Source organism: Macrobrachium rosenbergii, chromosome 4, assembly GCF_040412425.1.
Source record: "Macrobrachium rosenbergii isolate ZJJX-2024 chromosome 4, ASM4041242v1, whole genome shotgun sequence".
Taxonomy (NCBI): Eukaryota; Metazoa; Arthropoda; class Malacostraca; order Decapoda; family Palaemonidae; genus Macrobrachium; species Macrobrachium rosenbergii.
The window spans coordinates 37,401,599-37,429,098 of record NC_089744.1 but is presented as its reverse complement, the minus strand read 5'-3'; the positions used below and the strand labels follow the sequence as shown (position 1 = coordinate 37,429,098).

General features: G+C 35.9%; 1 protein-coding gene across 3 annotated transcripts in view; it reads right to left on the bottom strand.

Annotated features, from left to right (window-relative positions):
* Positions 1 to 27,500, bottom strand: part of LOC136832741 (phenoloxidase-activating factor 3-like) — a 137,216-nt gene that overhangs the window by 67,546 nt on the left and 42,170 nt on the right. For all 3 annotated transcript variants that reach the window (XM_067094273.1, XM_067094265.1, XM_067094261.1), the window contains exons 2-3: positions 25,507 to 25,590; positions 16,724 to 16,856 (exon numbers count right to left, since the gene is read on the bottom strand). In XM_067094273.1, the coding sequence (XP_066950374.1) occupies positions 16,724 to 16,856; positions 25,507 to 25,582 (209 nt within the window). In that variant the 5' untranslated portion in view covers positions 25,583 to 25,590. The remainder of the gene's footprint in view (positions 1 to 16,723; positions 16,857 to 25,506; positions 25,591 to 27,500) is intronic.

Here is a 27,500-nt window from a genome sequence, read left to right as displayed (position 1 = left end):
CATCCACAGAGGATCAACATTGAATATGAAAATATACAGGTTTTATTTTGTCATTAAATGTGACTTCATACACTCAGCAGGTACTCAATGATTTAAGGAGTGATTGATGTTGACCAAGATATAGAAATCTTAGAGTACTGAAAATTATCCATAACTGCTGGTGCAACAACTTTCATTGAAAGTGCAATGGATGAAATGTAATCAGAAACAGTAATACGTGCTGGAAGAAATTATAGAAGGAAACTGTCCATTGGGCAAAGCATTTAGGCTATCAAAAAATATAAGACGGAAGATGGAGGCGTATGAACCCATTAAGGAAAGCAATACTGAAGTGATATGTATGATAACAGAAGCATTGAAATTTGTTTATATAATACTTGATGAATGAAAAAGGCAACAACAGCTAACTATCTCAATGTTCATTGCAAGATCAGAAAAAAACCAGTTTCCATTATCTGCGATCTCCAGCCATCAACGTTGTTTGCTCCTGATGCCATCAAGCCATTGTCCTCTTCTGCTGCTCCATCCTTCTCCAACTTTGAAAGATGGTGATCCTGGTTTTCATCAAATGGTCAATAGCTTTAGGCCTAACACGTCATCATTCTGTGTACACAGTCGCCCAACAGCATCATCTAATTATCATTTTGGGTGTTTTACTGAATCATTGTACCAGCATCAACATCATCATTATGGATCATAATGAACAGAAAAGCTGGTGAGTACATAAAGTAGCCTAAGATATCATTATGATATTTAAATTTCTGATTTTGTTTAGATAAAGTTGATACGGTGTTTTTCATTCCAAAATGTGTAACAGTACAGATGTTTTATATTATTTTTCAGTCTTTAGAGGGGTGATAAGAGTAATTTTCATCGTTACCTTCCCATTGTTCTATGGTCTGTTTGGAATTAGGCGAAAATGTCAGAATCCTTTTTGTTAGAGAGAGAGAGAGAGAGAGACTCACTGTATAGTTCTATATGAAAGTATAAGATGTTCTTTATCGTTTGTGTATTTATCAGTTAAGCTTTTGCATTAAAAAAAGGATTTGCCTTTGTATGGGGTGTGTATATACTTTTTCAGTGACAAGTTCTGGATAGGTGGTACTTATATATACATACATACACACATATATATACATATATATATATATATATATATGTGTATATATATATATGTATATATATATATATATATATATATATATATATATATATATATATATATATATATATATATATATATATATATATATATATATATATATAAATGTATGTATGTGTGTGCATAGATGTACATAAATATATATACATATATATGTATACTTACATACATATATATGTATATATGTATACATATATGTATATGTATATATGTATACATATATGTATATGTATATACATGTATATATATACAAAATATATGTATATATTTATGTGGAAATGCGAAAGAGGAACTGAGTCATGGATTTTGCAAATGCGAGCCCAGCATTCTGCACCTTGCCTAGCATGTGTTTAGTACTAGCTCCTGGAGGATCAAATGTCCCTGAGTGCATTTCGTTATCTGCCTGAAATTTCAGGCAGTTCGTGAAATGCCTGGTTTCGCTATCTGCCCGGAACATTATATGTAATCTGAATATATATATATGTATACATACATATATATGTATACATATATATGTATGTATATATATATATATATATATATATATATATATATATATATATATATATCCCTAATTGTATTGTAATCATGAACGTATATATTTATATATATATATGTATATATATATATATATATATATATATATATATATATATATATATATATATATATATATATATATATATATATATATATATATATATATATATATATATATATATATATATATATATATATATATATATATATATATGCATATTCATGATTACAATACAATTAGGAATCTACATATTCCACATATATGCGTAACTGAACAATGGTCGAAGGCACGCTAACATTATGGCACATACACATGTTACCCGAACGAGATAAATCTTCGAAGAAAAAAGAAGAGGCAATTAAATGTGCGGTTCTCACACTGTTACTAAATGACGGGTTTCCTGCAGACAGCTGTCCTGAAGAATTGGAAAGGAAAACTTGCGGGATTCCAAGATATTCTTCAATCAGAGCTACTCTGGGAGAAGTAAAATTGGTGACGACTGTTCATTAAAACTTCCAGTCCACTTTTAGGGAAAGATGGGAAAAAGGCATCAGCGAGAGGTACAGCTCGCGATTGGAAACTTCATTCATTTTTTTCTTTTGATTTTTTTCGATAGACATGAGGACCAAAGGATGATTTAGTCACATTTAGGTAGAATTTTATTGACAGGCTTTATGGTATTTTCTTAAAGTATCGGAAAAGGCATTTCTAAATTAAATCTTTAATTTTGCGTTAGAAACTTAAACCACTGTCATCTGACAAAGTAAAATGTTTATTCTGTTATAATTATTAATCGAAATAAATAGACCTTCATCTGTCCCAAGCCATGAAGGCCATTACTGTGTCAAGCAAGCTCCCGAATAATTTACTGCCGACAAATGAAAAAAAGAAGGAAGCATGTTATGGTTGGTTTTCCTTAAGTAGGAAAAATTCGCTTTACCTTAAAGAGATTTTCGTTTAGTTTTGTATTTAAAAAATAAATGCAAGTGAGTCCTTTGGTTCGGTATAGTCTTGCATACTTCCGCTGCGTCATGCGGACAAGGAACAGAAAAAAAATTTGGCAAAAATGATGGTGAAAGTTAACACTTAGAAAGGCAAATCGTTAGGATATTGGAATGATTACAGGGACAGCGTGCACACTTCTTTATCCTGAATTTCGAGTCCTCCATGGATTTCCGATAAACAAAAAGCTGGACTCCGACAACAAAATCCGAGAAAAAGATACGAAATCAAAATGTCTTAGGGCTTTGTTGCCTTGAAAATAATGTTACGCTAAACTTAATACATTAATTGTGGCATTAAATATATTAAGTTATTGTCTCAGTGTGATGATGTAAACATCATTGCATGAACTTAACTCTGAAGAAAGTTAGAAATTTGATACGCTTTTTGAAAATAAATCCCGAACAGAACCTTACGCGATGAAGGTTATGAAGTAACATTCTCAGTCTGATTAATAAATTGACCTACAAACATCGTACTGTCATTTCACTTATGGAAATTTTAATAATGAGTCCATGGGCTACCCTAATACTAATGCCACTCCATGAATACATAGCTTAGTCAACATCATCAGCCTATTTGTCTAAGTATTCTCACTTATCTTTTCTTTATCTTCGTTTAACTTCACTATCTAGACTTGGATGATTTAGCACGTTTTACCTTTTACTGCTTCTGTCTGTTCTTTATTGTGTCCCAGGTCTGACCCGATATTCAAAGTTTCCATCTTGTCGACATATATCTCAGTGCTTCTTTTCCAGCAAACTGATATGCAGTACATTCTCGGTGTTAAACCAGTCCTCATTAAGTTTTAGCTCCTCCTCAAATTTGGTTTCTACAACTGCCTATCTGTTTCCACATTCTGTTGCAAAAGCCTCTCGATGTTTATCTTCAATAAGCACGATTGCATTAAATATAGTTAATCTGTCGATTTTTTTTATTGGTTGCTTTTAATTTTAGCTTTATTGTGGCAATTACAGGTAGGTGACCATTGACAACATCTGTTCCTCTGTCGCTCCAAACATCCTTAGTGTTCTTTTTTTTCCTCTTGGTTAATATCCATGAGAGCTGTTTGGTTTTTATGACTACTATCTGGAAATATTCAAGTGTGTTTATGGATATACTTTTTTTGGGAAAGAGTGGTTCCAGTTACCAAATAAATAAATTGTAAACTACAATAATTTCGTTTCCAGTCTCTTCTGGGTCTTCCTTGTCCATTACATCAACCACACCATTAATTCTACCAACTTTTGCATTCACGTCACCAGCCACAGTTCTCATATCACTTTCTGGCATCTCATTTGTAACGTTCTGTTGTTCTGTATAAAATTAATCTTTTTTTTTGTCTTCGGGGAGTTCTTTTGCTGGTGCACGGAACACTATAATACTAACATTGCACTGTTGTGATTCAAATCTCAGAATAATTTGGTGCTCACTACTCTGAAGTCAGTCACTGCCCAACTGGAACTCTGGCACCTCTGAAAACGATGTTGTCTTTGGTTCGGTTTGTTTATTAGTTTATTTGTCTGTTTGCTAACTGGATCACGCAAAAAAAGTGATGTGTGGGTCCTCACGAAAATCTTCACAGAGGTGGGCCTAGTGGCTAGCAACAAGTGGTTAGATTCTGGGAGCAATCCAGCTCAGCATTGTATTCCCTTTTCTTCTTAAACGCCATGAGAACTGTTTTGATGAGCGGTGATTTATTTGCTTATAGACTGCAAACAGAGTCCTTTTAGTTTTCTGTAAAATAAAACTATTGTGCCGGCTTTGTCTGTCCGTCCGCCCTCAGATCTTAAAAACTACTAAGGCTAGAGGGCTGCAGATTGGTGTGTTGATCATTCACCTTCCAATCATCAAACATACCAAATTGCAGCCCTCTAGCTTCAGTAGTTTTTATTTTATTTAAGGTTAAAGTTAGCTATAATCGTATGTCTGGCCCCGCAATAGGTATCAACAACACGAGCCACCACAGGACCGTGGCTGAGTTTCATGGGTCGCGGCTAAGAGTTCCATGGGTCTTGGCTGAAAGTTTCATACAGCATTATACGCTGCACAGAAAACTCGATTGCGCCGAAGAAATTTCGGTGCATTTTTAACTTGTTTTGTTTCTTTCCTGAAGTGCAGACTTTGGTGGTGTCTTGTCCCTTGCAGGCAGTTTTCTATGAATCTGCAAGTCAAATTCTCACAAACTTCTCTCGCGCTGTATGCCTTCATTTATATACTAGAAGTCTGATTCTTCTCCTCTTTCATGCTCTAATTCTCAATTTTATTTCTTGGGACTGAATAATAATATTTGATAGCTATTAATAAGAGAAGGGGAAAATGGGAATAATTTTTCTTGCTTTCTTCTCTTTTTGAGAGAAAGAGAGAGGAGCGCTCATTAATTCGCTTAAGAGTCGTTAGAAATATTTACTGCTTTTATACCAGTGCAAAGCTACAACATTTATCTTTCTTTATTAATTATTCATCCTCATTTATTTAATTTATTTTAAAAGCACACGCAGACCTCCTTCTTCTGCTGAGAGAGAGAGAGAGAGAGAGAGAGAGAGAGAGAGAGAGAGAGAGAGAGAGAGAGAGAGAGAGAGAGGAACTGCTCATTTGTTTCTTACGTGGGTAGGTTTAAAATTTCGAGCTAAAAATTAGAGAAAATTTTTTTCTCCATTTCTCCATACCTTAGTTTACTCCGCTATTCTTGTTTTTGAAATACGCTCTGATTTGGTTCTTTTTAGAGAGAGAGAGAGAGAGAGAGAGAGAGAGAGAGAGAGAGAGAGAGAGAGAGAGAGAGAGAGAGAGAGAGATAGCTTGTGGTCTAAGCAAGGCTTCGGTGAAAGTAAATATGTTTGTGGCTTCATGGAAGTGATCATTTCCTAATGAACTCCTTTCAGCCTCCTCCTATTTAAAAGGAGACAGAAATAAAAAAAATCTCCAAAATCGTTGCACAGGATGACAGGAACCTTCCCCTGTTACATTAGCAGAGATTCAACACTCCCTCGTGCTTCTTTTTCCCTGAATAATTGCACACCCGAAATAGTGTCAGAAGCTTTGCAGCCACTTGTTCTTAATTATAAAGTCAGCTGCGATCACATTCAGATGGGACAATTATCAGAATTTTGGAGGACTTGACTGTGTTATTATATAAGTAACCTGAAAGGTTGACTCGCTTGGGGTGGATAATTAGAATAGGTAAGATTTCATAATTATATATATGTATGTATATATACATATATATATATATATATATATATATATATATATATATATACATACAGTATGTATGTATGTATATGTATGTATGTATACACACACATATATATACATATATAGGCTACATACATACACACATATACATATACATATATTGTATGGCCCAGTGGTTAACGCCCTACCTGAGAGACCTGGGTTCGATCCTGACGTGAGTCAGAAATTTATTTCTGTTCCATGATTGTGTGTTGATGATTTCTATATATATATATATATATATATATATATATATATATATATATATATATATATATATATATATATATATATATATACAGGGATTACAGCTATGTCGGTTATGTTTTCATAGCTTTGTGTTTTATTCAATCTTTAGGATGCTCATGTGAAGGTATTTTGAAAGATATAGTAAGAAAGTTACGGATTCGAAAAACATCATTATAATCACTCGTTTCCCTTTAGATCCAGTCTTTTTTTTTGACGTTTTTAAATTTGTTTTTGCTTAATAATTAGTTAGAATAACATTCATTTTTGCACTCCCAGTCTCTACTCTTTTCTGCATGCACACATGGAAACAGGAAATTGAACTATGACTGCAGTTTTACTTATTAATTTTTGTAATTGATTGGGATTTTCATTCTTCTTCTTTTAGACAATTTTGACTCCAAATTGCAGTCTTTTCGTGTTTCTGTCTTATGTTTATTTTACATTATATTATCCGTAACTGTTTGTAACCATTATCTGGAGCAACTTTCCGAATTCGAAATTTGCAATTTGTCTTCTCTTTTTGTTTATAAAGGCATACATCAATATGAAATTATTTTTCTTGCAGCCCTTGTTACTAGCTTTGCATTATTCTAGACTAGACCCGCTTTCACCACAAAAACAGGTCTACTAATTAAATTGTTTGAAGGTGGACAAACAAAAACCGTCCGCCGTCTCTAAGCTTGCAGCTCTAACAAAGCGTCCTGCAAATTAGGAAAGCAATTAAACGCGTCAACGCACGCGGCCGTGTATTCTAGAAACAAGCACAGTTCATGCATAAAATATGCCTTTAGTTTTGGTATTTACGTCTAAAATTTCAAAGTTTGCTCGTCGCAGTTACCCAAGTCTTATTTCATCACTACTTTAACCTCCTTGTCTTTTAGCCTAGCCTCTCTTACATCAATATTTTCATCAATGATAACATAATTTCTGTTTATGACTCATTGACTGACTGTTAACGGCAATGTCTTTTTCCTGAGACCACTAATGGCCACCCAGAAAAGTTGAATCTTTAATATAAATAAATATCACCTTGACTCTATTAACAGGTTTAATGATTGAAATGCAGCTTGCTAGAATATGTATGGTCTTGTGATTGGTTTATACGTGGATGCCTGTGTATACAAACGTGTCAATAAATTATGTGAACTCACCCATGCAATCACCCACACAAAGATGCGCAGATACAAAGACAGACAGACACACAAACACATATAAATATATATATATATATATATATATATATATATATATATATATATATATATATATATATATATATATATATATATATGTCACTACGGTGTTCCTCTGTTATTAATCATTGGTTACCTGCTCCAGCAGTTTGAATATTCCTTATTTTTAATTTTTTGTTTATTGCACGGGAAGCGACGCCATCAAAGCGTCCTGAACGTGACAAGTACTACCACGAAATATTCGCCTCGTTTAGTTTACCTTACCGCCTTGGCTTGACTGACAAAATTTTCAGGCGTCACTATCAGACTGCGGTCTTAATTAATAACTTGGAAAAGATCAATTAAGAGTTCCATAACTAACTATAGTACAGAGTAGAGTGGGAGTAAGAGGTAGTTGGAAGTAATGTTTAGATAATATACATTATGTATATATATACATATATATATGTATATATATATAATGTATATATATGTATATTATCTAAACATTACTAACTATATATATATATATATATATATATATATATATATATATATATATATATATATATATATATATATATATATATATGTACAAGCTGATTAACCTGGCAATGCCTGGGAGAACTCTGAATGATAACCGATAAACTCTCTCTCTCTCTCTCTCTCTCTCTCTCTCTCTCTCTCTCTCTCCCCCACCTTAACACCCCCTCTACTCTCTCTCTCTCTCTCTCTCTCTCTCTCTCCTTTCTTGTTAAGATAGTTGCTTCAGGTACATTGCCCAGCATTTTTGACACTGTATTTCACCCCTTTTCACCCCCCATTCCTACTGGGGTTGAATTTGTACTTAAAAGGCATCGGGACTGCCACTATTCATCTCAGAGACTTCGAAAACTATGGATTAGACACTAATATCTATCATTCTTGACATTTTATTTTTCACCCCTTCATATCCCCCCCCTCTTCCTATCCGGGCTCAGCTTAGACTTAAAGGGCATCGGGAGTGTCACCATTCATCTCAGCAACCTCAAAAACTGTCGTTTTCGGTTATATTCACATGTCACACCTTCCCACCTTCCACCCCAACTCCCTATGGTGCCAGTGATGTCTTACCCCCACAGTATTCTTTTCTGGATAGCAAGTCATACGTATATTGAAATGAAGTATAATGAACCCGTAGAGTTTATTTAGTTGTTAAGTCTACAGGTAGAACCAGCCCCCATTGCAGGGAAGCCCTATGCTCCCCCACCCCCTTTGGTATCCTTTGGTGTAGTGGTGCCTTTCCTCCACAGTATTTTCTTCTAGATAGTAAGTCATATGTATATCAAGCACGGTTGAAATTGCTCAATGCATTTCAGAGTTATCCTGGAACATACACACACACACACACACACATACATACATCCATTTATATATATATATATATATATATATATATATATATATATATATATATATATATATATATATATATATATATATATATATATATATACTAGCTGACAAACCTGGCACTGCCTGGGAAAACTCTTAATGACAACAGATAAACTCTCTCTCTCTCTCTCTCTCTCTCTCTCTCTCTCTCTCTCTCTCTCTCCCTTTTTCCCATCCCTAACAGCCCCTCTACTCTCTCTCTCCCTCTCTCTCTCCCTCCTCCCTAACACTCTTTCTACTCTCTCTCTCACTCCCTCTCCCTCTCACTCTTTCGCTCCCTCTCTCCCTTTCCTGTTAAGATAATTGCTTCTATTACAATGCCCAAAATTTTTGACATTTTATATTTCACCCCTTCTCAACCCCCATTCCTATCAAGGCTGAACTTGGACTTAAAGAGAATTGGGACTGTCACTGTTCAATTCAGCGACCTCGTGACCTCGAAAACTATGGGTTAGACACTAATATCTGTCATTTTTGACATTTTATTTTTCTCAGCCTTCTTCCTATCTCAATGCACCATTAGCTGTCATTTTTGACATTTTATTTTTCACCCCCTTCTCAATGCCACCCCCTTCCAATTGGGGCTGAACTTGGACTTAAAGGGCATCGAGAGTGTCACTATTTATCTCAGCGACCTCAAAAACTATAGATTAGAAACTAACATCTGTCGTTTTTGGTTATTTTTAAATGTCACCCTTTGGTGCCAGTGATGTCTAACCCCCCACACTATTCTTTTCCAGATAGTTAGTCATATATGTCTGAAATGAGATATGATAAACTTGTAGAGTTTATTTAGTTACTAAGTCTATGGGCAGAACCAGCCCTGTTTCAGGGAAGCCCTTCCCACCCCCAGCCCCTTTGTTGCCAGTGATGTCTTACCCCACAGTAATCTTTTCCAGATAGTAATTCATATGTAGGCTAAGTTTTGTTGAAATTGCTCAATGTGTTTAAGAGTTATGCTGGAACATACATACACACACATTCATACATACATACATTTATATATATATATATATATATATATATATATATATATATATATATATATATATACATACACAAACATATATATGTATATATATGTTATATATATACATATACAGCCTATATATTTTTTCCTCTTGTAGGCGATCGCCTTTGTGGCATTGCCTTCTTTGATACTGATTTTTCATATTTTCTCACTTCTACTTTCAATATGCCTTCAAAATTCTGGAGAAGGACAGGCACACCGACTGTGTTCTTATCCACAATTTTTTCAAAATTTTGGATAAGGACACACACACACTGACTGATTCCCTTTATCCACAATTTTGAAGAAAGACTGAAAGTAGAAGTGAGAAAATATGAAAAAGTTAGTATCAAAGAAGTCAGTGCCACTAAGGGAATCGCCTACAAGAGAAAAATATATAGGGTATATATGCAGTGTATATATATATATATATATATATATATATATATATATATATATATATATATATATATATGTATATATATATATATATATATATATATATATATATATATATATATATATATATATATATATATATATATATGTGTGTGTTTGTGTATGTGCATTATATATATATATATATATATATATATATATATATATATATATATATATATATATATATATATATATGTATATTATATACACATTACTTCCAGCTGCCTCTTACTCCCACTCTACTCTGTATTATAGTTATTTCTGGAACTCTAAATTGATCTTTTCCAAGTTATTAATTAAGAACGCAGTCTGATAGTAACGCCTGAAAATTTTGTCAGTCAAGCCAAGGCGGGAAGGCAAACTAGACGAGGCGAATATTATGGTAATACTTGTCACGCTCAGGACGCTTTGATGGCGTTGATTCCCGGTGCAATAACACAAAAAGAAAAACAAGGAAAATTCAAACTGCTGGGGCAGGTAACCAATGATCAATAACAGAGGAACATCCTAGTGACACTGACAGACGTGCGGGATGATGAAGAAAGACTACAGAGATGATAATAAATCTACATGAAACCTCTGAGGGAATACCTCCAAGGCGTGTTTTACATTGCTCGTCTGTGATCGTTGGAATATCATCTACCGATGGTGATACTGCTATGGCAACACTCCAGAAACAAGAAACGGGTCCGAGCAATGCTCTTGTGTAGTAGAAAGAATAAATATCTGGAGTGAAAAGTGAAGGGAAGATATGCTTCCAACAAGCACTTGGTGGTACTATACACAAGCTCATAACTTTGGAAAGTTGTAATGAATAAAAGCCAAATTTGTACTGAACGGCGAAATGAAAAGTTTCTGCCGTTATTCTCGAGTCACAATCTTACAGACGACAGTAAAGGAAGTCGCTGGCGAAATTGAAAATTTTATGGACGTGTTTCAGGTCCATGAAAGGTATTCACCATTCATCCCTGTCAGCCCATGAAATTTTGCTTGAGAAATATTGCCAAGAATGAAATAACGTTTAAAATACTCTGTCTGTTGAGCGGTTATAAGAGAGAGAGAGAGAGAGAGAGAGAGAGAGAGAGAGAGAGAGAGAGAGAGAGAGAGAGAGAGAGAGAGAGTACTTGGATTGGCGTTATTGTATATCTTTGAAAATGTGTTCAGCAAAAAGATTTGTCTTGAGGGACAGCAGTTTACGGACATATCTGAAGTGCTTCCCCTGTCTATAAACTCTCTAGAAATACCACAGATAATTCCAAGAAGAACGAAACTTGAGCCACACGGGGCCCACCCTCTCAAAAAAAAAAAAAATTACTTTCCTGAAGCGGCTTCCGGTTGTCCTGGTGGGGCTACAAGTTTGATACAAACTGACAAAAAAAAAAAGAAAAAAAAACAATCTTGCTTCTTTTCAGGGATGTCTCCTTGGGCCAACCACACTTTGATAATGCTAAAAAGTAAATAAGCAGAACTGCAGAAATTGCTCGTTTCAATTCGTCAATATGCTGTTGTTCATGAAAAACTATCTTGAAACACGAAAACTATTTGCCATGTATTGGGAATGGAATGGAATGGAATGGAATATAGAGTTTAGGACAGAGGCCAAGCTCTGTGAGCTATTGTATTGGGGAACATACATATACCAGGCCTATGTTTTAGGGAAGAACATGCGAGGAGGATTCAGTGCACTCGCCATTCGATCCGTTAAAAGTCGGATCAAGACAAGAGACAGAATGAGAGTCAAGTCTTCTCTGTAAGCCATCATGTATTAGTGTTTTTTATGCTTAAGATTTTAATCAATGTAAATTTTTTATAGTGGAAAGAAAACACACCAAGTGGGATATTACATTAATATGTTAGTAAGAAGACGTTTAATTAATTCCTTATGAAAATGCAGTACACGTAAAATACACGTAACTATGTTAAGTTTTTATCTCTGTGTACAAGATTTTCTTATAACTGTAGTATTAATTAAAAGAATCCTTTCTTTTTGGGAGTTATATTAGATTACTATCGCCCCTATCTGGTCTTATTTCGATTTTTTTTTATCATCCGGCAAATATACATACCACGTACTCCCACCTTGGAATTCCCAGTCCTTCAGCTGTCCTTCCAGAATTCTAAGTACAATGATTAGTGTCAAACAGCAAGACTGGAATTGTAAAGTTAGTTGCGGTGGGAGCTAAACGTCGTGTCCTCTGGTACAGAATTACGATTAGAGAGATGGAACAGTTATGATTTCTGAATGCACACACACAGAGAGAGAGAGAGAGAGAGAGAGAGAGAGAGAGAGAGAGAGAGAGAGTGCTGTCAAGACCGTTATTGAGTAATAATGACTATAAGTGCTATACTACGACAGCAAAAATCTGTGTGGGGTAATTTCTGTAATAACAGGCTGATGATTTGCAAAATATAATACAAATCAGGGTAGAAATAACGAAATCGGAATAATTAGACCCCAGTTAGGTTACTGCAACGACGCTGCAGGTTAGGAAACATAGCTGAAAAAAAAAAAATTAAAACGGGTTTCTCCCCAACTCTGACGAAATGTGCCGTTCTCCGGCGGGCCCCGGGCTCTGAGTAATCCGACTTTGCCGAGGAATGTGAACTTAATTAAATGAAATCCTCTTGCAGGCTGAACATAGGGTGAATTACGTGAAGACCAATGAATGTAGACCTGGACTGAACAGCATATGTACTATTAGAGGCTACGCTGTATGGCGCAATTATGAATTTCATGGTAGAGTTACGCCTGCGAACATCATTTGTTTAGTCATGACAAATTTCATTGGATTATTCTGTTGAAAATTCAAAATTTAGATGGATTTTTTTGGACATGACAATGCATTTTCAATATCTATCATTTAAGAATGACTACTTTGTATTGTTTTATTTACTACGATTTCATTGAGGACAAAGGGTTTCACGTTGAATTTTCCAGCACATTAGGACAGTACCTAATCTTAACCTAAATGATGGTAACTATAAGCTTGACAGTTTTTCGTCCTGTTATGCATTTCAAGCCGCCAACCTTAACAATATTGTCAGGTCGTTGAATATTTAACAATTGTTGTTAATAGTGACAGTTCGGTAATGACCGAAGGTGGCTATTTATATTTTTTTTCTTTCTTGACGTTTGTAACTTTCCTTTTTTATATTTTATTATTCTGTAATCACCTGAACAGGAGACTAGTTGGTCTTGAAACTGGAGTGAATTTTAAAGTTTTTAATATATTTCCTAAATACAACGGGATTTTATATATTATTACTCGATATTTGCGCTTATATCAACTTCAGTGCTTCATATAAAAAAACCTTTGATACCGTTATTCACAGATTGATTGATTATTTCCTTCGATGTCGAATTTCAATATCGGGGAAAAGGCGGAAATAAGATAATAATCTGTTAACACTAAGGTTGTATTATGTGAATAGAATCACCGAAATGAACCATACACAAGTAGACAGCAAGTGCAATGTGGGCCGTCTTAGCTGTTAAAGTGTTGATCTGTCACATACTGTCTACATTTCATTTCAAAACAAAAACGCGAAATAAGCAAAGAAACTTCTAGCTATACAAATAGTCATCTTGCTATCATGAATATGAAATTTAGTGAAGAGTAATGCACTATTTTTCCTCAATATAGACTGACCAATGCAACCAAGAGGTGCAATGGGCACAGAAAACGGTAACAGTGAAACTTTGGTTTAGATTTTCTTTTTATTTTTTTTATTCTAGACAATTGCTAATGAAAATTTAGATTTTCTTTTTATTTTTTATTCTAGACAATTGCTAATGAAAATGGCGGGTATCCCGCAAAAATCTCTGAGGGCATTTCTCAGTAATAAAGACCGCGGGGCCACTTGGGCAAACAGAAATGAGATGCCAAACTCTCGCAGTATTTCTGTGGCTCTCTCTGTGAGGACTATCAAGGGTGGAAATTAGTAATCTGAGAACAAATGAACCATCTTGGAAAATAAAAAAGAAACGAAAACAATGAATCCAAAAGAAAAGTTTAATATTCTAAATAAGTTTTTTTAATCCATGATTCTGTTTGTCAATGCGAGTCATTTTTTTTTTTATTTCATATGGAATTAGAGATTTAGATTGAAATGTATACCTGCAAATTATTCATTATATAATGGATAGATCTATTTGGAAAGCTTTGTATATTTTTCGAGTGAAATCCAAGCTTCTGAATTGATTTACATGGTTTTAAATTTAATATCAAGATTTGGAAAAACAGTCTAATTTACATACTGGAGCCAGAAATCTAACGTCAGTATGTTTACGAAGTATAAGTTATCTTCGAGAAGAAGCATTTAAAACAGTGCTGTAACGCTTCAAAATATTTATCAATACCCATCCCGCTCCTATCGCCCTACGGCCGCTGGTCAAGTGAAAACCAAAAAATACATATATATAATAATACATGTTCATCTGAAATCATTCACTGGGCTTCATGAAGCCACATGATTAATAAGGAATCCTAACCTCAAAATTGCAACAAATCAAAGTGGAGAAATGCCATTACGAGCTTTTTATGGTAAAATTTACCCTCCTTGTTCTACGCTCTTGTCGCTGATTGGAAGCTATGAAATGACGTCATGATTTCTCTCATTGGGGAAATTAGACAAAAATGTCACTTGTCGGGTTAAAGCTGTGGAGATGGAAGGCAAGAAAAGATAAAGAGAATGAAGGCTGGCAAAATGAAAGAATAGAGGAGGGAGGGAGGAAGGGAGGGAGGGAAAGAGGGAGGGAAAGGAATACGACGAAGAGTAAACTATCAAAGGACTTGGCTATCGATTAGCCAGCAGGTCGCAGGGCTGCCAACTCACGCAGGTTTAAACCCGAGTCTCCTCATATATAATCTTTTCTCCATTTTCTAAGCCTAAGCGAGCTTGGAGGCTTTTTCTTTCCCTTTTTTTCTCGCTCGGATTTTGTTTATTTTGGAGGGGGCAATTGTCTTCCAAGAAGCCTTAGGCACTGCTTCCAGAATAGGAAGCTTTGTGGCGAAGGTAGGAAGAGAAAGGAGGAGAGGGGTTGTTAAAAGAGGGCGCGAGAGTAGGAGGAAGAATTGTAGGATGCACTTGGGAGGGAGAAAAGCACAGGACGTGGGGATGATAGAGAGAGAGAGAGAGAGAGAGAGAGAGAGAGAGAGAGAGAGAGAGAGAGAGAAAGTACCGGCGGTAAAAATTTCTTGATTGCTTCTCAGATCAGTTTGAGTAAATGAACATAGAAATTCATTAGATGATTAGAACCTATTACACAGAACGAAAGTAAAACTCTAAGAAAGTCCGAAGGTGCGAGGTAATTAATTATTTAAAACCAGAGGCTTCGACTGGTAAACTTTATAGAAACTAAAAGAACAAACGTCGCCTAAAGAAAAGATCGAGTCAGAAAATTTAAAAGTTCGAACGTGGCGAATTCATTACCACCGTTTCCTTTATAAAGATTTTTCTGTTTTTCTCCTTCTCCTTCTTCTTCTTCTTCTTCTTCTTCTGAAGGAGGAGAACAGAGCCGAAAAGGTGACGATTTCCGATTAGATGAGACCTTCGATTTCCATCTTTTCCCATTAGCGCGCACATGCTAAATCACAGTCATAATTTTCTCATATTTTTTACTCTATGGAAAATAGCTTACTTAATGAGGTTATTCCGTAGATGAGCAGTTCAGTGAAAAAAAACATCATAGGCTTCTCTACGAACTGAAGGTTTTTTTTTCTAACTGGTTTTGGGAGCTTTTCTGAATCTAGAGTTTGTCACTTAATTGCTTGGTCTTAAAAATCGTTTCAGTTTTAGATGTAGGAATAAAAATAAAAAAAATTATTATTCAGACGCGATGTTTGATATGTATATAAATATACGTATGTATATATATGTATATATACTGTATATATAAATATATATATAGACATATATATATATACGTATATATATTTGTATTTGTATTCATATATGCAGTATACAACAAACAAACACCCACCCAGCCATCTTTACTCACACACTGAATGTTACATATGTTATATATATATATATATATATATATATATATATATATATATATATATATATATATATAACATTCAGTTTTGTAAAGAATTGAGTGCAACTTAGTTCCACGACTTAACGAGAGACACAAAACCGTACTGTATCTTGTTTCATTACCTCAGGTAGCAAGGGAGAGGCTCTGGCTGCTTTCCTTGAGGCTTGGAGCAAAAGTCGAGGGGTAGTTGTCAGTTTTGTTCTTATTTGCTGACCACATATCACAAACATCTACTTTATTCCTATATTTTAAAGAAGATTATTATACTGTATCTTGACCACTTACATACTTATGCACGTGCATGCATAAAAGTTTAGGTGCACACTTCATATTAACCGCACGCACTTGCATGCTTATAGAAAAAATTTGGTTACTGGTGGATCCCCAGAACCAACACACTCTCCGTTCATCTACCATTCTGAAGTCAGCCACTTACTTTAAAATTTCTCGGAGCTTCGAAGCAGCGCCTGGGTCACTTCCAGACTGTGCTGACTGCAGGATTTGAAGAACGGCTGGGCAGTTGCGTATACTCACGCACTGACCGCGGCCACCATCGGAGGTCGAGCATCCTGAGGATAAGAAGTGAGGAGTAGAATTATGATGCGTGATAAAAAATCTTTGAAGAAGAGAGTTTCAGAAAACAGCGTAAAACGTAACGTAAATATGCGCTGTCCTGAAGATTATCTATCATCCTGCTCATGATGCGTGAACTCCCTTGTCATGTAACTTTACTAGTCAATAGCCCGCATTAAGGAGGTCATGCATTCATAGGCTTAAATATAGTACTGGTTGATCTTGGTTGAACTAATATTCATTAACAATTTGCATTTTATGCTTTAACCTAAACATGGCAGAGAATTACACCCATGATGAAAATTTACATTGATGACCAACGAAAGAAATTTAATTCCTAACATTGGCGAGTTATCATACTGAGTCATCTAACTGTGGAGTGCTGGAGCCTGGAGACCCAAACCATGGATGGATACACAAGTTGACAAGCTCCAGCCCGAACAACAAATAGTTTTCAGAAACAATAGCAAACTCCGAACCTGGAAAATACGTACGAAATGATGTTTTTGGAAAATTTACGCATCGGAAGTGTCTTAATAAGCAGATGAAGTTTTTGACTCCCAAGGGCCGCCTGAGAGAAAACGCAGTTGAGAAGTAAGAAATTAAAGGTGGGTTCTCTGTCACTTTGGCTATCGTCAGACAGCAACTTCGTTCTGTATATAAATGATTACACCCGATCCTTGTAATTATTGATGTTATCAGCATTGAAAGCTCAGTTTTGCATGCTTGCGAAACCTCCACGTGTCCGAATCTTACTGATCGACCCAAACTACCGACTCCTACCGAGATATAAAAGTGGACATAATGGAGAAAAATTTTAAGAACTCTGTTACTGCAGAATCTGAAGCATCAGTCTATAGGATGTATTTGTTTCGAGACGCTAAAATGCTATTGAAATGCCCGAGTATTGCGGTGACTAATATTGTATGTATCCTGGTTTTACGGATAACATTCGCTAAGGAATGAAAAATATGGTATTACAGAAAAAAATTCTCTACAGAACACTGGGAGCAACCCACGTCACCTCACTGTGCTGCGATTAAGACTATGCGAACTTTATTCGTTCTATAAGTTTCACTATTAACCATGCTGAATGTTTATGTACTTTTGTCAGCTACACCTTTCTTGTCAATACAGATAAGCGTGAAACTATCCAAATTGTCGCTGGTCATAATTTAAAAAGGGTCAACTTAAATTCTGCCTTTGGAAGGTCAGCCAGCTATGTCAGCTTGTAAATACTCTTTAGACAACCATTTTGACAATGCATCAGTTATTTCAATTTTGTAGATATTATGATTGTTATTATTAATTCCTGGAACCCTATTGTGTGTTAGTCTACCGAACGATTTTGTACCAAACCTAGAGGAAAACCGACTGGATAATATTAGGTAAAATTTCACATCAACATAACTATACATCTGAGATTAATACTTAGAAAATTTTGATGACGTATTTCACATGACATGGACCCGTAGGGGGTAGGGTGCACTATAGGCATTACTTAAGGTACTTAGCTCTTCGTTGGACGAGTCGGTAGAGCCGTGGACTAGCACTCGTTAGGCCAGAGTTCGAGTCTCCGGCCGGCTGATGAAGAGTTAGAGGAATTTATTTCTGGTGATAGAAATTCATTTCTCGCTATAATGTGGTTCGGATTCCACAATAAGCTGTAGGTCCCGTTGCTAAGTAACCAATTGGTTCTTAGCCACGTAAAATAGGTCTAATCCTTCGGGCCAGCCCTAGGAGAGCTGTTAATCTGCTCAGTGGTCTGGTAAAACTAAGGTATATACTTAATTTAAGGTACTTTGCAGCGTCCCTTCGGCCCCTAGCTGCAATCCCTTTCATTCCTTTTATTGTACCTCGGTTCATATTCTCTTTCTCCCGTCTTACTTTCCACCCTTTCCTAACAATTGATTCATAGTGCAACTGCGAGGTTTTCCTCCTTTACACCTTTCAAACCTTCTTTACCCTCAATTTCCGTTTCAGAGCTGAATGACCTCATAGGTCCCAGCGCTTGGCTTTTGGCCTAAATCATTTATTCTATTCTATTCTATTTGCATGACTTGGGGGTCATTTTGGATTCTACTGAAAACTTGAAAGATCTCAAGAACGGTTAGTGGAAAAATGTTCATATTTTGCATGCATGCTTGTAAATGACATTTGTTAAATGGATTTCAGTCCGATTACAAACAGGGAAGTTATGGCGATGCTTACTGTTAAAGTTCATATAAATTTCAGACTCAGTTCAATTATATTGAAATTTGACAAGTGTCAGTAATAGAGGGAAAACTTTAATATAGATTTAAAGACCACATGCCTACATCACCTGATTTGATTAAGTGAACATAAGCATATTTATGTACAATACACAAATATACATACATAAATACACACATACATGCACACACACATATATATATATATTTATATGTGTGTCTGTGTGTATATACATATATATGTATATACGTATGTATGTATGTATGTATACATACACACAGCTTCCATTACGGGAAGCAGAAAGTGATACAGTATATAGTCAGAGTAAGTAGCTATCCAGATTATATATATATATATATATATATATATATATATATATATATATATATATATATATATATATATATATATATATATATATATATATATATATATATATATATATATATATATATATATATGTGTGTGTGTGTGTGTGTGTGTATTATATATATATATATATATATATATATATATATATATATATATATATATATATATATGCATACATAAGGTATGTGTATATATATAATTTTATATATATATATATATATCTGCATATATACTGTATATATACACACATATATATGTATATATATACATTCATACCTATATAAAGATATATATATATATATATATATATATATATATATATATATATATATATATATATATATTCCAAAAATCAAAATAGATGAATTGTGTTTTACAGGGTGATGGTGCCAGGCATGTGGAATGATGTCAGCATCACGTGACAAGGCTGCTAAATTGAATTTTGCTGACAACAGCTGATGGAAAAATCGTCGAATTGTACACGCATCGCCTCCATATACTAGCAACCAAAAATTGTTAGTGTGACGTCAGTTCGTATACAAATTAATCTTTGGCAGCCATGTTGATTTCGTCTCGATTCAAAAATCGTGAAAGTAAGTATAATTTAGAGACTATTCGTCAGATTTCATTCAATTTTGGTATATAAGCTATCGCAGGTGAAGGAAAGCAGACCATGTAGAAAAATCATCTTGTTTTTATACATCACGTGACCTGGTCACGTGATCATATATAGCCTAAATATATACAGATATCAGTCCCGGATGCTATCTAATGAAACGGATGTGGAATGGGGTCGTTGTTTACCGAACATGAAAGCCTAACTGGAAAATTTGAACTCATAAAAAATTTATTCACCTGAACACCTAAAGGAAATTAATATACATTTGGCATTTAGCATCTTGTATGGACAAATCTACATGCAAATAGATATTTAGCGGTAATGCTGAAGCCTTGAAGCCCACCATCACTGGTAGACTAGTTGTTGTTATTATTATTATTATTATTATTATTATTATTATTATTATTATTATTATTTTGGAACAAGGCTGAAAGATCATTAACTTGAAAGCTAGCTTCCACATGTCAGAATGTCATTACGTGAGGGAACATAAAAGAGAGACAGAAATAAACGAAAATATAAAGATGAATTAATGTATACATAAAAGGGTAATTACAGCACTGATCAGTTAGCCTCTTTGTAGTGACTAAGAGTGATGATCTAAAGTCATTTTGAGATCAAATATAATGCGTAATTTTGACGAGAGCTCGTCGGGAACTTTAGGATTAATAATTGACAGCGAAAACTATGGGAAAGGGCGGTGACCTATCGAGGGTCAGCGCTGCGGAGGGATGTCAGTTAGGGTACTGCAACCTAGGGAGTTAAGTCAGGGCTGATATGTTAGTGAGTATTTAATCAAGTTAGTTCCTCTCTCTGGTATACTTGCCTTCCTGGAATACTAAAGTTGAAACGAACCACCAAAGCTAATATTTAGCTCTGCTGGAAAATGCTAAAATAATTCTGTATTATTTCCCTGAAGACCAGAGACAGAGAATAACCAGTAATCAGTAATAAAAATGGAAAAGCTTGCCCTTAACATTCCGTTAACCAAAAAGGCAAAAATTCTTCGTTGTAAAAGAATCCTAAATGAGGAGCAGAATTAGGCGTGAATTAAAAAACTGTGCTGAAACAAAAAAATAAAGCTTGCTTTATTATTTAGTAAACAATAAAATTAGTTACTTTAATTTAACTCAATTCTTTCTTGGTCGTTATTTTATTTTGGCCCTCTACTATGTCTATTATATGGCATCATGGAGCAATACTGCTCATGGTGTGTACTCAGCTTATGACGTCTAACAACATTTTCCTCCTCCTCACCCCAGTAAGGGAGCAGTACCGTCAGTGTACCTCACGTGGTGCACTGCAGGCATTACTTGAGGCGCTTTGCAGTGTTCCTTCTGCCACCTCTTTCATTCCTTTTTACTGTACCTCAGTTCATATTTTCTTTCTTCCATATTACTTTCCACCCTCTCCTAACAATTGTTTTATGGTGCAACTGCGAGGTTTTCCTCCTGTTACAACTTGAAAACCTTCTTTATTCTCAGTTACACTTTTAGCGCTGAATGAAAGCAGCGCTTGGCGTTTGGCCTAGATCTTATATTCCGTTTAATTCCTCCTCTTCACAACTTCTCCACGTCTCCTCACCAGCATCGCAGCCCTCTCAGATACTCTGTTCCCACAGACCTCTTGTCTTCCCAATACAAGTCTGAACTAAATTAACATATTATGCCTTATCTCCAATTATCTTTCCAACCTGGCTTCTGTAGACTTTACCTATCGCGCTCCTCTGTCAGTTTACGTCTTATTTACAGTCCGACAATAGCAGTGCGCTTCAGCTTTACTTCGGCACTTCTTACGTGAATACGATCAATAACTACATTCGCGCAAAGTCAAGTAGAACTTGTTATTGCATCAGTTTCCTTTTTCTGCTCGCAGCTGCCGTTTAATTCCCCCAAACTGAAAAATGAATGTAAAGTAAACAACGAGTGCGCTTACATTTCATTTATTAGAAAAAGCTCAATAATGGAAAACCGCTGGGGGCAAAGAGCCTTCCACAGGTGCACAGGAAAAGGAAAAAAATAAATATTTCACGGCAATATTTTCCAGAGAAAACCCTCCTAAAATATACCGTGAAGATGGACGCTCCGTAGCTAAGAGGGCCTCTTAGAGAGGAAAGGATTAATGGTTTTCCGCGCGAAAAATCAGCGCTGGGAAGAACCTTCATGAAGATCGAAGCTTCATCAGTGTTTTCAGGCACCACTGACCTCGAGTTGCAAGGTAAATACGACCAAAATTTGTTGCGATGCTCCTGGGAGAGAGAGAGAGAGAGAGAGAGAGAGAGAGAGAGAGAGAGAGAGAGAGAGAGCTTTGATAGGACGATACCTTTTACACAAGAATTCCTGGTCAAACCACTAATGCATTAGGTATTGTATAAAATTCACCAGTTTGCGGCACACGCTCAAACTCTATAGTTAAGATAATACTGTAGAAATACTTATGATAACATTAAATAACAGTCTTTGTTAAAATAAAAAAAGTGCTTATCAAGCATTTCTGCATATTATCATATATTCATTCCATTTTATTGAAGAAATGAATCTGTATATACGTTGTTAATATCTTATATTTGAAAATTAATCCTAACTAATTGTAACAAAACTGCTACGCATATTATGAACTCACCTACTGGTACAATCTTAAAGTGTACATGCAGATCTGCAAGAGTTGATTAATTTTCGATGAACAATGAGCTATTTTCTCAATCCTGTCCAGACACTGAAACTTCAGTCTACCGTCCAAGGTTACGTAAGATATACGAATATAAAAAGTAGCTATGATTTGGATTTTTATAATAGTTTCACATTAAAACGGTTCCGCTTACCTTAAGTATAAGAACTTCGGACATTATCACTTGAAATTAGATTAATTTTAGTTAGTCTTAGTTAAAAAATCATTGTCCAGTTTGTACGTTTATTTCAGTTTGAGTGTTTGGTTTGAAGGTTACAAAAACTTATAAAGGAGAAAAGTCTGTGGAAAGCCCTAGATAAAGCCAGAAATTAAGAATGGAGAAATAAAAATACAACAATAAGACGACAAGGTTAAGAATTCCACAAATCAAGAACTGTTCTTATTAATGTGCAGTTTTTTTCATAATCATATTTCATAGTTTCCTAGAAAATGCCGAATGGAAAAAAATGACCTAAGAGTCTTTGTATGAAGAGGAAGCAAGATTGCTTGCAAGATTAGGGTACACAGCGCAAAGTTTGTACGGGAATGGACGTGCTACTGACATAGGTACAGGTAAGGTCTATGGCTATAGGTGCGCAAAGTGGCTGATGGTACGGAAGTTTAGCGCACAGGGAATTCGTTCTCCAGTCAGCATCTAGAGGAGAAATATCTGTTTTCTAACAGAGCTTCGCATCTGTTAGAAAAACGGGCCTAAAAGGTGACTGCTTGTCGCGTCTCATCACACTGAACCGACATCTTTAACCTAACATCAAGAGGGTCGTTTCCAAAGGGGACCCGTTAACTAAAATTTATTTTGAATACAATAGAATATACAGTAGAATTTAGGCCAAAGGCCAAGCGCTGGGACCTATGTGGTCATTTAACGCTGAAACGGAAATTGACAATAAAAAGGTTTGAAGGGTGTAACAGAAGGAAAACCTCGCAGTTGCACTATGAAACAATTGTTCGAGAAGATGGAAAGTCAGACGGAAGAAAGAATATGAACGGAGGTACAGTGAAAGGAATGACAGAGGTTACAGCTGGCGTCCGAAGGGACGCTGCAAAGCCCCTTAAGTAATGCCTACAGTGCACCACACTACCCCCTACGGAGAAAAAAATTGTATTAAACATTGTGTCCCGTCTTTAAATCCATCAATTTTCGACAATCCTTCTTAAAAAGCAGGAGTTGAATATTTCTCAGTCTGAAATCCGAGGGTAAGGGCAACGGAATTCCCCATTTGGTAGAGGCGGAAATATGGGAATGAAAGGGGCTTGGAATATAATCCCCGAGGAGCCGATACCCGTTCTCTCCGCCCTCCCTCACGTCTTCTTCAGGCTCAAAAGAGTGGAGATTAAAACCCGAATATAAAAGAAAAGTTGGAGGCACTGATTAAGAGCCATAAAAGATGATAAAACAATGCTCCGATTTTTCTCCTTCTCAGCTGATAGAAAACTTACGCAATGGGTGCGAGAGAAAACGCACTGAGGAGTTTGCCATACTTTTCTGACAAACGGGAAAATCCGTTTGAAAAACGGCACGTTAATACCTTCCATTAAAGAGATCAGTATCTCTGAGAGAACTGAGAACCTCCTTCCGTTTTTTCAAGACATGGCAGGATACGGATTTGTGATTTACATATCGCTTCTGAGCACATCAGTTATTTCTGCGGCTGCACGTCACTAGAACGATACGTCTGATAAACACAGCGAGCATTCAAGTAATGGAGAATGGTTGCGATGTAGGATACTGAAAAGGAGTATTGTGCGCTCTCCTGTTAACCTTTAGAAACGGGACGCTAATGGTCGGAGGGCTGGTTCATTCCAGCAAGCATGAGATCAAGGGATCTTTACTTAAATGACTTCGTTTGATCTATTCATCGCTCTTATCAAACAGTCTGGTCTATTCTCTGCAGTGATTCCGGAAACAAGATTATATGTATAGAGATGCGCTGTGGGAAATGCTCCGAATCAACGTTATCACGGAGCGTCATTGTCAAACCCGTGTGTGGGTACAAGGGAATAATTCCAATGTGGTTCGTTTTTTCTGTTTTTTTTTTTTATGTAAGAATTTGTGTGCGTGCGAGTGTGAGAGAGAGAGAGAGAGAGAGAGAGAGAGAGAGAGAGAGAGAGAGAGAGAGAGAGAGAGAGATAAATAATTACTCTTTTCATTCATTTAGAATCACCATGCCTCTCAAACTTGAAAGATCTAAAGTTCCACAGAAAATGAAGGTAAAGATGGCATTCTGTGAACAGAATTCACCTGGGTCCAGAAGTAACGTCATATTGAGTGGAAACATTCATTTTGCGAAATTTGCTCCAATTCCCGAGAATCCATTTAGTCTAATGACGTGCTTTATCCTCAAATGTTATTTCACACTAATTAAATATGCTTTCTTTCCATTATGGAAAAGCGTGCATAGAAAGAAGCTTTAGAATTCTGACAAATCTATTTAGTAAATGCTGCGGTAGACACTTTTCAGTTCAGAAAATAAGTCTTGGGGGCTCATATCATTTCGTAACATGAAAGCATATTCAAGTGCGGCTATTGGACAGCTGTTATAACCACTCGCAAGAGAGGGAGGAAAGAGTTTAAAGTGCCGGAGAGCATTAAGGGTAATGTACAACAGCATGGAAGGTACGCCCTCTACCATCTCGTAAGTCAGGCTCGAGCCTGAAGTGAGACGTGGCTGGAATGCAGTCAAGGGCGTTAAGCATTATAGCCGCACTCAAGGAATGTAGCAACGCATGAAAAATATTTTTGGCGAGTTACATACCTTGTGAATACACACGGACGACCACCAGGGAAAATAAGAGGAATGTCAGCGGAACGTGTGATGTGATGAGAGTCATCCCGAGTCCTGGAAAGAAGAAGAAAGGGTTAGGGAAGTCTCACTCTGTTTGTTTGCCTATTGAACGTGGCCTGGTATTCATGTGAGGAAGACATGTGACTGGGTGATTAACATTGTGAAAGAACTTGACTCTATTCTTAGGAACAAAGATGCAGATGTATTGTCCTGGTTCAGGAAAACAAATTTTCATGAGAAACAGTAGAAATATACCGCTGTTTCTTATCGTCTTCATAAAGTACTGCCTATAATTCTCTTCTCACTCTCAGAAACTGAAAATCTTCGCTGCTGTTTTCAGAGATTACAAAGTGCAAATGTTAAATTTTTCTCTGTTTTATTTAATCTAAATTTGTGTTTTTGCTATGGTCTTTTATGCTTCAGTTGAGTAATGCCATTATCTTTCCTTGTTAAAAATAAACATACTCACGCACACACTCACATATATGTATATGCATATATATATATTATATATATATATATATATATATATATATATATATATATGTAATATATATATATATTATATATATGAGTCTATATATATATATATATATATATATATATATATATATATATATATATATATATATTTAGTCCACTACTCGTGTTAGGCTTCAGTGAGACGGGATGGTTTAGATCCCAGATTCTTTATTTCACAAAGGACGATTTATCAAGTACTAGCGTTCAAAGACATACAGTCGTCTTGATCAGGTACCGATGCTCTAAGGAGATAGCAGCTACACTCGGGTATATACTGTATGTGCTCCTCCCAACATCTGTTATTTTCCTTTTTCAAATCCCTGGGATGACCTGCCCGTTGATCTCCAGCTCCTCCTGCCCTTCCCTGCAGTCTTCTTGACCTCCTTGCTCGTGTACTTAACTCTTTGTTGTTCATTATCCCTTGCTGTCCGTCTGTTTGTTTATGTTCTTCCTAAGACTATGGTATATAACCTCAGAAGTTGTCTTATCCTCAAAATTATTCCCTGTGCTGCCTTCCATCACTTTTTCATGGCAGTTGATGAGGCGTTTCCTAACCTCGATGTTTCATTCTTGCTGTCATATATGAAATCTGCTTTTTTCCAGTTGATCTAATGGTTGTAATTCCAGCAGTGCTCGGCCAGTGCCCAGGCTTGGTTATAGTAGCAAATGTTCTGCTTATACTGGCTTGCTCTCTTCTTGCATGGGAATACCCAGTGAGTTTGGGTATTCCTTTAAAAAACTGGGATACCCAACTCACTGGTGGGGAAAGGGGCATAGTAAGGCTAAGAAACACTACTGTGAGGTTAGGTGCAAGATGAAGATGGGGAGGTACGATTGTCATTCCAAACAATATAGTCATTAAGGAATTAAGCGAAAAACATAAAAATATGACTAGATGAGAATTATAATAACAACATCAAGAATAAGGTAACTAGAAATGTAACTAGAGATAAGATACCCATAAAAGAGGAGGAGAAAAAGGGTAGGATCTACCCAGCACCTTGTGACAATTGTGATACTGTATATTTTGGTCAGAAGGGCAAATTGTGCAAGGAGAGAGCAAGCCAGTATAAGCTAAACATTTGCTAACACAGCCAAGCCTGGGCACTGGCCAAGAACTGCTGAAATTATAATCATTAGATCAACTGGAAAACAGGTTTCATATACGACAGCAAGAATAAAACATCGAGGGTGATCGTAGAAAACGTCCTCAACAACTGCCATGAAAAAGTGATGGAAGGCAACACAGGGAATAATTTTGAGGATAAGACAACTTCTGAGGTTATATACCATAGTCTTAGGAAGAACAAAAACAAACAGAAGGACAGCAAGGGGATAATGAACAACAAAGAGTTAAGCACACGAGTAAGGAGGTCAAGAAGACTGCAGGGAAGGGCAGGAGGAGCTGAAGATCAACGAGCAGGTCATCCCAGGGATTGGAA